The sequence below is a fragment of the Rattus norvegicus genome, chromosome 9, assembly GCF_036323735.1.
Source record: "Rattus norvegicus strain BN/NHsdMcwi chromosome 9, GRCr8, whole genome shotgun sequence".
Taxonomy (NCBI): domain Eukaryota; kingdom Metazoa; phylum Chordata; class Mammalia; order Rodentia; family Muridae; genus Rattus; species Rattus norvegicus.
In genome coordinates this window covers 118054507-118066582 of record NC_086027.1, presented here as the reverse complement: position 1 = coordinate 118066582, position 12076 = coordinate 118054507, and the positions used below count along the sequence as shown (strand labels likewise).

The window sequence follows — 12076 nt, the reverse complement described above, 5'->3', positions numbered from 1 at the left end:
CTGTCCCTCCGAATTCCTTGACTCAAGCCTGCCTCTCTCTTTCAAGGCCCTCCCCAGCTCCCTTCCCTGCTTTCCCTCTTTATCCCTGTAAGCTGTAAAACCCACCAGAAACCCACCACTCCCTCTAATCAGCCTCCCTTGGAAGGATGAAGACAGCTTTGGGCATGACTGGCACACTCCCAACGAACAGGAAACACCCCAAAACAAACACAAGACCCACAAAAGGAAGTGTCACATACTGTATGTGTGAACTATAAAGACCCGAAGAGGGGAAGAGCATCATTTTTAAAAATATCAATTAATCACCATCACTTCAGATAACGAGAGATGTTTTGTTATTGTTGGTTTTCAGGGTCTTAAGGCCTCACTCTCGAACTTGGGCTGACCAGGAACTTGGTACGTAGCCCAGGCTGGCCTCAAACTCATCATTCTCCTGCCTCAGCCTTCTGAGTGCTGGGGTTACAGGATAGTGATGAGCTACTTGTAGCATTCCTGGGCTTTCCTCAGCAAAAGGTGCTGGGGTGTCATTGATTTTGTATTTTCTTTGTTTTATCTATTAATTGTTTTGTTTTGGTGCCAGAGAAGGGGGCTCAGGGCCTTATGCAACAGAGGGAATTGGTTACTCATTAGCTAGACAATACAAAGTTGGCCCCCCCACGGCATTCTTTTTTTTTTTTTTTTTTTTTTTTTGAGACAAAGTCTCATGCAGACAGTTTCAGATTTCCTATGCTCCTTTTCGTCTGCACTTCCCACGCTGTTACAGGCATGCACCACCATGCTAGGCCTTCCCCATAGCATGTTGTGGCAGACAGAGCACCCAAGAGCTTGCTATTCGATTGGCAAGTATTCTTAACAGCCTGGGAGCCTAAAGGATTCTGCATGCCCACATGCTTCCCGGGGAAACAGGTTCACTGTGTGGGCCACAAAGGAGCAAGACTCAGCTGGGAAGGTCTTGCTGAAAGTGTCAGGGCCACAGGCTCCCCCCAGGCCTTCACATCCACATGGGCTCTGGAGCCGGAGGCTCTCCAGGAGCTCAGGATCTGAGGCAGTCACACAAAGAAATACAGACAGACACGCGCTCCCCACGACGCTGTCCTCACAGGACCGCTGGGGTCGCGGTGGAGGCTGAGAGACTTGTGGTATAACACGACCAGAACGAGGAGAAAGACAGACAAAATGGCGGCAGCCGGCAACCGGAACATGGCGTCAAACACCACGGCCACAGAAGCTTGCTAGCTATGGGCCACGCTGTGCGGCCTTGAAGCAAAAACAGTATCGATTTTGTGGTTGTAAAACAAAACGTACCTTCAACGGCAGAACTCAGTTTTATGACACCTTGAATAAAAACAGAAGATGGGAGTTATATAATGGACCCACGTCAACTTTTCCTTTTCTTCTTCCAGTTTTCACATAACACACATACATTTCAGGTCTGGATAATTTTGTTGTTGTTGTTGGCATTTTGAGAAATTAAACAATTTCAAAAATGAAAGACAGCAGCCATCAGCACTTCTGTTTTTTTTTTTTTTTTTTTAAACTCGTCCAGGGGATCATTTTACACAGGTTGGGGCAGAGTTTGTGTTGAAATGTGTAATAGGTGGTTGAAAACCAAGCACCCTTAGCACCCTCCTCTGAGCTGGCCGTTTGCTCAGTCTTAGGTTTAACGTTTGTCTTTGCAGGTGGGCTACCTGGGTGTGTCAAGTCATGGAAAAAATAGATAATACCCATGACTGGACTGATGTTTGTTTTCCCTTACATAGTACGGCACAAATGGTAAGATAAAGTAAATTAGACCTGGTCCTCAAGTTTGATTTAAACGTTTCTTTTTTTTTTTTGTAAGCCATAGCTATGAACAGTTAACATTCTCTAATTTCTAACACCTCTGCATATATGACATATGTGTGTATTAGGTCATGTGTGTGGATACAGGTTTGCCCTTTTGGTCAGGGGAGAGCCACATGTGCTGTCTCCTTCTACCTAAGCTGTAGATGACACCTTGTTCTGTGCTGTGCCAGGCCAGTGGGCTCGAGCCTTCTGGGATGTTCTCGACTCTCTGCCTCTCCTCTTGCCTGGAGCCTTGGGATTACAATGTGTGCTATGGAATAAGCCTTCTCTGGGTTCTAGGGATCTGAAGTTAGGTCCCTGGCAAGTGCTTTTGCTCACCAGGCCATCATGACAGCCCATACTCTCTTAATTTCTGTGCCGCAACTGTGATCTCTTACTTGGTGCCACAGTGGTTGAAGAGGCGCCTATTTCTCTTTTAAAACGGGAAGGTTTCTAATTTTTAATGGAAGCAAAATCTTTTCAATACCGCCAAATACCACTGGGAACAGCCAGATCACACACTGCTTTCAAGACGTGCCTGTATGTACACGTGTGCTCATTGCTAAGGTCGCTGACGCGAATGGTGTGTAGCGTGTGATCTACCAATGACGAAGAAGGCTCATTGATCCTCAGGCAGCTTCTATGTAGCAACCATGTTTTTAATGAATGTCTTAGCTTAGCAGCAAGCAGTTCAAACCACACTGCCCGCCCCCTTCCAAATCATACATTGATTTATACACCAACCTTTCTTTCACAGACTACTGTTGTTATACCATTTATAGTAGTAACCCATTTCTTATATATAAATTGCTTTTATTAGGTTAAAACCTTGTTCAGTTTTAATAACTGCAAACACTTGGATCATGAGAAGCCCCACCGGATGAGCGGCTGGGCAGAAGCACTCAGTAGCCACAGCACAGAGCTGTAGATAGAGCTCCAGGCATGGGAGGCAATGGGTTGTGGTTAGGAACTTTAGGATTTCAGTAAATCTGTGACCATTGTTCCAGCAACGCTGGGCATTGAATAGAACACACTGTCAGGCTGAGAGGCACAGGTAAGCAAGTGGTCAAGGGCTTGAGTGGGGTGAACGAGACCCTAAATATCACTCAAACATAGTGTATATTGTCTGTCTTTGAACTATCACACCGGTCCTTTTATCTTTTTTAAAAATTTATTTATTTTATGTACATGAGTATATTTGCGTGTATGCCTGTATGACAGAAGAGGATATCACCTACCATTATAGATGGCTCTGAGCCACCATGTGGACCCCTGGGAGAGCAACCGGTGCTCTTAACCACCGAGCCATCTCTCCAGCCCCGCCTACAGTTGTTTTTAATGTAACTTATTTAACTGTGAGTTTATGTAATTTAAATGGTAACAGTGGGCTCACAGCTTCCTGGAAAGGCAAGAACTGGAGAGCTGGCTTCTGCAAGCTGCAAGGAGCCAGGCTTTGGGCTCTACTGTCATAATTGGTTGTCCACTGAGGTTCAGAAAAGAAAACTTGCTTATACTCAATGAGGCAGCTTCAACGTAACCAAACAAGCCAGGTATGAGCAAGTGAGCATTCATGACGGCCCGTCAGCATCTCAGGGTCTCTCAAAACTATCAGATGCAGGAGATACCTTTACATCTATTGCATGGAAGCAACATGCACGGACATCCATTAAGAGGGAAAACTAAGTGGGTTTGCCCCTTAAATGTTAGTTAATAAACCACGAGGTGAGGTCAGGTCTGAGCACTAGTCATTAATTAATCATCTGCCGGGTTCCAGCAGTGGGGATTTTACTTAGGTTAAAAATTAGCTCCCCCGTTCCCAGTGATACCCATTACAAATTCTAAAATTATTATTCTTGGGTGGACACACGATGTGCGTGTGAGCGAGTGTGTGTGTGTGTGTGTCAGAGTGTATGCATAGGTCAGAGGACAACACTGTGAATTCCGTTCTCTCCTGGAATCAATCGCAGGTCACCAGGACTGTGCTGTAAGTATCTTTACCCACTGCGTCATCTTGCTCACTCCTTGGCCATACTCCTTTTCGTGTGTAACTGTGGTGTCAGCAAATGTCACTCATTAAAACAATGCACATTCGCTGTGTGCAGAGACAGTCTCTGGAAGAACACCTAGACAAATCCTAGCCCTGGAGTGGCCTTGGAGGGGAGCCCGATAAGGCGCTTACTGAGTGAAAGAAAAAAACTTTTTAAGAAACAATCGTCTGATTCATGCACACTTTTTTTTCATGGAATCATTAACGAGTCATTAGCTTCAAATGGATGTTTATTTTTTTGAAACAAGAAATTAGGGTTTTCTCTATGTTAATGTAGATCTTTATATTGTAAAGTAACTATATTATAGTGAAAAATCTAAGCTCAATCTATGGCTAATATTAACACATATATGTGTACTGGCTGGTTCTGTGTGCCAGCTTGACACAAGCTGCAGTTATCACAGAGAAAGGAGCCTCCCTTGAGGAAATGCCTCCATGAGACCCAGCTGTAAGGCATTTTCTCAACTAGTGATCAAGGCCCAGCCCATTGTGGGTGGTGCTGTCCCTGGTCTGGCGGTCCTGGGTTCTATAAAAAAGCAAGCTGAGCAAGCCAGGGGAAGCAAGCCAGTAAGAAACATCCCTCCATGGCCTCTGCATCAGCTCCTGCTTCCTGACCTGCTTGAGTTCCAGTCCTGACTTCCTTTGGTGATGAACAGCAATGTGGAAAGTATGAGCTGAATAAACCCTTTCCTCCCCAACTTGCTTCTTGGTTATGATGTTTGTGCAGAAATACAAACCCTGACTAAGACAGTACATTTATAGAATGACAGAAAAGGTCTCTCATCTTAAAATATGCATATTCTAAACATTTATGTGATTGGTGTTGATGTTTTAAAGCACACAGTGTCGATGACCTGCAGGATACAAGCTCGACATGACTTTGTGAGCAGTCAACGTTGACATTGCCTGGAATTCAGGTAAGCCACAGCACGTACGCACATGCGGATACACAGAATGGACCCTGCCACTCCCCACTGAGTTCTTCACAAGTTGTGGGAAGTTTTGAAAACTAAAAACAAAAACAAAAAGATGAAAAAAAGAGAAGCCTACTTTTTTCCTGAACTGGGTGTCTCAACAAGACAAACTCCTGACCAGATGGTGTAGCACATCTCATCACTGTCCTGAGGGTGGGAGCCAGCAGCCAGCTATGCCTGCTTCCTTCCTCAGTTGACCAATTCCAAAAGCATCACTTCCTTCCTGTATGCCTTGCCTTAGTTGTTTGCTTGCATGCAGGACTAGCAGCCAAACTGTTTAGATGTCATGTGTATGAGGCAACATTTGTCCATGGTGCCAGGACCTCAGCTCTCTTTTTACTTTGGTTGTTGAGACAGCTTTATAAGATGACTGGATTGGCCTTGAATTCACTGTGTAGCTCATGCATGTCTTGAACCTATAATGCTCCTGCCTCAGTTTCTAGCACAATTAAGATGACAGACCCATGCCACCTTTTACTTCTTCACTGATTCATGGAATGCCCCTGCTCTCTCTGCCCACTTTTTGGTGCTGAAGATGAAGCCCAGGAGCTTCCTTATGCTAAGTCCATGCTCTATGACTGATCTACAACCCCATCCCCAGTGGTTGATTTCAACGCTTCTAAAAGAAGTCATAGGAGAAAGGATCAAGTTAAATCATGCACAAGTGTGAGGGGCTAGAGCTTACCAGGATCCTGCAAGAGCATCTTACCGCTTATGAAATACAGAGCCAGTGTCCAGCCTTAGCACTAAGGCTCTGACACACCCCTACCTTTCTGCACATACACTTATTCTCGGTGCTCTCTATGCTAGTCAATGCTTCTTTCTTTCCCAAGCTAGCCTAATTGCTGTTCCACCGGAGCTGTGGAATCTTCCTGTATCTCTCTCTCTTCATTCAGAGTCTGCTCCAAAGCCCCTTCCTTGGAGTCCTCCTGATGACTGCACTCAGAGAACCCACAAACCACCCTCTTAGTACAGTTCTTTATCTGAAATGTTCTCATGTGGTCCCTGGTTCACCTATCTTCTTTAGCAGGGCCCAGTACAGTGAGATCTGTCTGTCTTGTTTGTTTCTGGAACCTCTTGCCCAGTAGAATTCCTCCCATAAAATGAGCACCCAGAAAATACCTTTAAAAAAATTTTTTTTTGAGACAGAAACTCATGTGACCCAGCCTAGCCATGAACTCAATGTATAGCTGAGGATGCCCTTTAACTTGTAGTCTTTCTGACTCTGTTTCCTAAGAGCTGGGATTACAAGCATGTACCACTGTGCCTGCCTAGTAAATACTTACTGAATGAACTGACTAAATGATCTTTGCTAAGGCCAAGGTTCTGAATTAAGGAGATTCTCAGTTCCAGAAAGTGTATTTCCAGTGTATTATTTAATTGTGAATCGTATTGAACTGCATTGGCCACTGTCTGCCTATTTCTACTCAAAGACTGGTCTTTGGGTGGGGAGAAAGTTGTTGGGGAGACTCGAGGAATGGAGAGAACATTGTACATATATGTATATGTGTATATATATGTACATATACATACACACATGTATGTTTTAATAGATATAAGGTACTTCCTGCTGTAACAGTAACAAGATCTCAAAGAAGTCTGATTGACTGACTAGAGCATGATTGTGCCCCAATTAGGTGAGAAGTATTAGTGAGTTAGTTTTACGTCCAAGTATCTCAATTCTGTAGTTCTCGGTATCATCACCCTGTTCCTAACTATAGCAGTGTTCATGTGATAAGGTGTAGGCAGAGAAAAAGAAGGCCTCATGAAGAGCAGCTGGGGTCTCCTGAGGGCTGGGGTCACAGGTGTGTGTCACCATGCCTGGCTGAGGCCATTCAGGTTTTAATACCCTGCTTCTCATTAACTGTTGTACTGCACGTGGCCCTAGAAGGTCGTCCCCTCCTCAGACTTCTTCAAAGGTGGTTCATTATTTTTAAGATAAAGACAAAGTAAGTCTTAATGTACGCTGCAGAGCCTTTCAGGATGTCACCTCCAGCAGAATGAAAGACATTCTGTATACATTCTTCCTCACTCGTTCCACACAGAGGTGGAGGTTCTCCCGGCTCCTGAAGCTGCTCAAAGTTCTGACTCCTCTGAATATCAGAAGAGAGAGAAGGGACACTCCTGCCTGCACTGTGACTGGCTTCACAGCTTCACGTGGCTGATAGTGTCCTCTTCCTGTCTCAGGGGTTAGGAGCCCTGAGCATGCTCTGATGGAGAGGCCCCCTGAAGACTGATGAGTGAGAGTGGAGGCAAAGTCTTCATGAGAGCCTGAGGGCAGAGGCTGTACGACTTCTGTTGATGAGGGTAGGCGGGTGGGGGAAGAAACCATCACCAGAGAGACATTGATCCTTTTATGTGGTGGGAAGGATTGCGGTCATATATCCCTATAGTAGATGGGGAAATAGACCTAACAAATGTATGGTTTTACTTGTATTGTGGGGGTGTGGGGAATCAATCTCAGGCTTTCAGAAGTGCTAGGGAAGAAGCTGCCCTCAGTCCATGAGATATTCAACTTTGGTGTTTAAAATGCTCCCTGTGTCCCCATTAGCGCCATGTATGATGAGTTTCAGGAGAAGAAAGAAGAGTTTAAACTAACAAACACACCACAACCTGTATTAGAAAAATCACTTAGAGGAACTATAAGAGCCAGGACTTGCTTAGTCAAAATGCCTGAGCAAAATAAAAGTATATATATATTTAACTATTGTTGGGCTGAAGAGATGGCTCAGTGGTTAAGAGCACTGACTGTTCTCCCAGAGATCCTGAGTTCAATTCCCAGCAACCACATAGTGACTCACAACCATCTGTAATGGGATTTGATGTCCTCTTCTGGTGTGCATGAAGACAGCTACAGTGTACTTTAATTAATTAATTAAAAAATATCATGTCAGAAACATTTAACCATGGGTCCTCTGAAGTTCCTAAAATTGATAAAAAAAGACTTTTAGGAATTCCAAAGGTTCTGCTCCCCAGCTCCATTTTGAAGAGAATTGTAGGCATGTCTTGTTTAGCAGAGAAATGTCTAGTGAGACCCCATGGAAGGCCATAAAGATGAGCAGACTCAGGGGCCACGCCATTAGATGGACAAAGTTCAGGGTGAATTCAACGTGCAGTCACAAAATGAGTTGAGAGGTTTATGGAAAACAGACAATTCAGGACATGGGACAAAAATTTGATGAATACACCTGAGAGCTGTGAAAAGTCATTCCCCGGAAGCAGGCCTGGGTCCCTCAGTGGAGGAACCGGAAGCCTGTGGGCTTTAGAACTCCTGTGGGCCACTGATTACTGTGGCGCCTCCTCCTGAGTGTTCTCTCTAATTTGGACAGGAATGTACTCCAAAGGCATATGTGTTGAAAGCTTGGTCACCAAGGCAATGTCCGGGGCTGGGATTTCAAGAGCAATCCGATCAGAAGGACGCTCGCTAATCAGTAAGTGTTGTAAGCCACTGGCGGATTTATGATTGAATAGACATTGGGAGATGGTGGACGCTGTGAAGGGTGGGCCTGTGGTGGTGTGCTTTATCATGGTTGGGGACACACTGGAGGAAGATCGCTCACCTTAAAGCAACTAAACAGAAGGGGGCAATGGAAGGAGGGAAGGAGAGAGGAGATGGAGAGACAGACAGAAGAAAGAGTTCTAGGGATGGAGTCCCAGGATCTTCTTCAGGGGCTGCCCCTACTAACTTCCCAGAGTTCCACTGTCTTCTAGTAGAGCGAGAGGCTGATGACTAAGCCCCCATGCATGAGACTCTGGGACATTTTTGATCCAAATTACAGTGCAGAATCTGATTTAAAACATGTCTGTTTAAGAGCTGCTATGCACTGCAGGGTGATACGTTTCACAGCAACAGCCAGGCAAGAGTCATGTTTGGGACCTGACGTTGGTCTCACCTCACATTGTCCCCACATTCTGCCCTGGCCATTCTTTCATGTCCCCGAATGCTAGCTAACTGGAGCTTCCTCTGCACTTTCATCCATTATCGCCCACTTAGTGCACGAGGGCTTTCTCCAGAGGCCTCTCCAAGCCTCTCCTTCAGTTGCTTCCTTGAGTGATTGTCCTATGGGCCCTGCGTTCTCTTCCGTGAGCGCAGTCATCTCTGATGATTTGATTCATGCCAGTCCTCAACCTCTAGACTGCAAACCCCGTGAGAACAGAGAGCGAGATTCCCTTTGATCACTGTGGAATTCCTGGCTTCAGCAAGTGCTGGATAAATATTTGTCAAGCAGATGAATCGAATATCCGATGCTGCTGATAAGGACTCCCTCCTCGCCCTGGCCTTAATAACTCACCACTATTCTTTTTGCTCATGTGCTGTGCAAACCTGGATACCCAGCCACAGGAAGTGGGCAAGACCATGTGACTTATTAATCACTGGGCTGTGCTCTGTGGGGGCAGCTGGTCACCCGGAAAACTCTAGAAGCCCAGGAAAAGTAGCCATGAGAAGTCCTGGGAATGTGTGGGTTTGGGGTTGAAAGAGTAAGGGGCAATTTGTGCTCTCTCTCATTTATGGTTTAAGAGGAAATGGAGGAGGGGGCTTTCTTGAGCGTCCTGAGAAGTTAGTGGTGGTCAGGCTGAAGCACTGCTAGGTTTTTTTGCTGGGTCAGGAGCTATTTTCCACCCCATATCTACAGTAGAAGGAACCTGCTGGCTCAGGGCCAGGCAAAGTGCAGTAACTGCGCTCACTCCTCTATACAATATGCACACACACATATTCACACACACACAAACACATACATGCACACACACATGCATACATACAGAACACATTCATACACACATACACACATACATCTGTATACACACACACCCATACACCCATCTGCGCACACACACATACACACATATCCATACATATATGTACACATATATACATGCATGCACACACACATTAGTACACATACACAAACATACATGCACACACACATACATCATACACACATCTGTATACACACACACACACACACACACACACACACACACACACAGACAACTGCACAGGGCATGGAATCCAGAGCCGTGACACAAAAGCACAGCTCTCACCTCAGAGGAACAAGAGTTTATTCTGAAGCCAACTATGAATGCCTTGGAAAATACCTCTCTCCAATGCGCTAACGGTTTGATGAAGTTTTTATAGTTACAGAACAAAGTCATAAATCAGGACATTTTAAAAGTACATTGGTGAGACTATTAGGTATGACTGCAGAGGGGAATAATTCTGCTCTTAGACATAAATGATATCTGATGGCATTCTTAGCTTCTGGGTTGGTGAAAGCTAGTGGCCTGTTAGTACATTCTAAAAGGATTGACCTGAATAGTCACAAGGGTGTTAGGTCAAACATGAGTGGGCAATGAATGACTGTGAAGGGGCTAAAGATACTCCAAGGGACTATCTCTCTCTTTCCTTCCGTTCCCTTCCCCTCCTTCTTCCTCCTCCCCTTCCTCCCTTCCTTTCTCCTTTAAGGCAAGGTTACACTAAGTAGTCCTGACTGGCCAGGAACTCAGGACACAGATTTGCCAGTGTCTATCTTCTGTGGGCACAGGCATGCCAAGCTAGCCTTGTGAATGCTTTAACACCGTGAGTTTCCTTTATTTTTCTGGGCCCTTAGCTACCATTGAGTCACACTCGCCACCTGGTTCTGTGGACCCGATTTCTTGAAGCAGGTTTAGCGTGTCTGTCGTTGGAGATAGGGAGGGAGAGTCCACCCACTCACGTAGGTCTTTGTCTTTTAAGGAGAGCAGGCCTCACCCGGTCAGAGGTTCGGAGCTGCAGTCATTGCTCGCCTCATTCTCTAATAGCCACGTGTTCCGAAACGGTGCCCGCTGCCACCTCTGATCCGAGCCCCACCACTCCTTCTGGGGTGCACAATACCGCATTTATTTCCTTTGAATGTGTGCCATTTGAAAGCGCAGGGACAGGAGGCAGATGCAGGCACACCTTTGATCTTTCATCCTTGAGGGTTAAGGGAGGGCAGACACCTGGTGACTGTGAACTGGAAACAAAATGATGGCACAGACCGGAATGACCTGAAACGCTGAGGCGGCTGGGTCGCAGGGGACAGCGGAGCTAACTCTGTATGCAGGCAGAGGGTCTGATCTGGGGTAGCACCCCGAACGACTGGGGCTGGCTGGGGCGCAAGGACACCCATTTACTAGGCAAGAGTCCAGGAAAGATCCGGCAGCTGCGTTAGGCAAAGTCAACAAACGTGCAGTGATGGCAGCTGTGCACCGTTGCGGATGGGCTATTCCGGTGAAAGTGCATTTAGAGCGCTCTCGTTCCTTCGCGGAACCCCATTAAGGATTCCTCCTTGGCACCAATCCTTCTGGTTCCCAAGTCCTCCGCGGGACTGTACTGCCCCCTGGCGTCCATGAGCCGTTACTACGCCTTTGTCCGGGAAGCCAGCCGCCAATCACACCCACCGAAGATGCAGCTTCCAGCTTTCCCCAAGTGGAGGAGTCTGTCTGGCAGTACAGGCTCGAAAGCCAGTTTTAAACCCCAAGCCAGACCTGGGAGGGAACTTCGGAATTAAAGTTCCTCCTTCCCACTCTAAGCCGAGTCTTCTGAATGTTCGAGAAGCTTCAAAAGGAAATAAGTCAGATTTGAATTTGCTGGTGTTTAATATCAGTGAACACGTGGTTACTGCACTCTGTTTCTTCCCGATCAACTCAAAAGTAACCTGGGCTTGAAAACCTTTCCGGACTTCTCTTCAGCAATTGCCACGTGATAGGTGTTGGATGCCTCTCTGTTGTCAAGCTTCCCGGACTGTATGGGAAGGCAAGGGCATGGACTATTCAGGAACTGCATCTGCAGCAGGTGTGACGAGACTTCTGTTCAGTAAAAAAGTGTCCGGTAATGAACGGTTGCGTATTGTTCACATACAACAGCTTTTTAAAGCAAAAGCATCAGATGCTTGATCAACCACAACACAGCAACCCTGCCTGAGGCAAGAAGTCGGTGGGATAGAGGTGTGTGTGTGTGTGTGTGTGTGTGTACGGGCATGTGTGTGAAGGTCATCGACAACCTCCAGTTCTCCTGACACCTTCCCTTTTAGCCTGAGACAGGCATCTTGGTATCAGGGGATAAGTGCTCAGATATTTACGTGGTTTCTGGGGATCAAACTTGAGGCCAGAATTTGACTGACAGAACCGTCTCCCAGTCAGTATTTTCGCTCTGTTTCTTCTCGAGACAGGATTTCTCTATGTAGCCTTGGCTGTCCTAGAACTCACGGAG

At 46.1% G+C, this 12076-nt stretch overlaps 1 protein-coding gene and 1 long non-coding RNA gene across 28 annotated transcripts in view; one reads left to right on the top strand and one right to left on the bottom strand.

Annotated features, from left to right (window-relative positions):
- Positions 1 to 12076, bottom strand: part of Dlgap1 (DLG associated protein 1) — an 869320-nt gene that overhangs the window by 106881 nt on the left and 750363 nt on the right. For 15 of the 24 annotated variants that reach the window (XM_039084190.2, XM_039084189.2, XM_039084188.2 and 12 more), the window contains one exon: positions 1306 to 1335. The exons of the other annotated variants lie outside the window; for them this stretch is intronic. In XM_039084190.2, coding sequence (XP_038940118.1) covers positions 1306 to 1335 — 30 coding nt within the window. The remainder of the gene's footprint in view (positions 1 to 1305; positions 1336 to 12076) is intronic. 24 annotated transcript variants of the gene reach the window in all.
- The window catches only part of LOC102555426 (uncharacterized), an 85015-nt gene that overhangs the window by 46325 nt on the left and 26614 nt on the right, over positions 1 to 12076 (top strand). For all 4 annotated transcript variants that reach the window (XR_010055090.1, XR_010055088.1, XR_010055087.1 and 1 more), the window contains 2 exons: positions 4709 to 4788; positions 8175 to 8276. This is a non-coding gene — a long non-coding RNA (uncharacterized LOC102555426). The remainder of the gene's footprint in view (positions 1 to 4708; positions 4789 to 8174; positions 8277 to 12076) is intronic.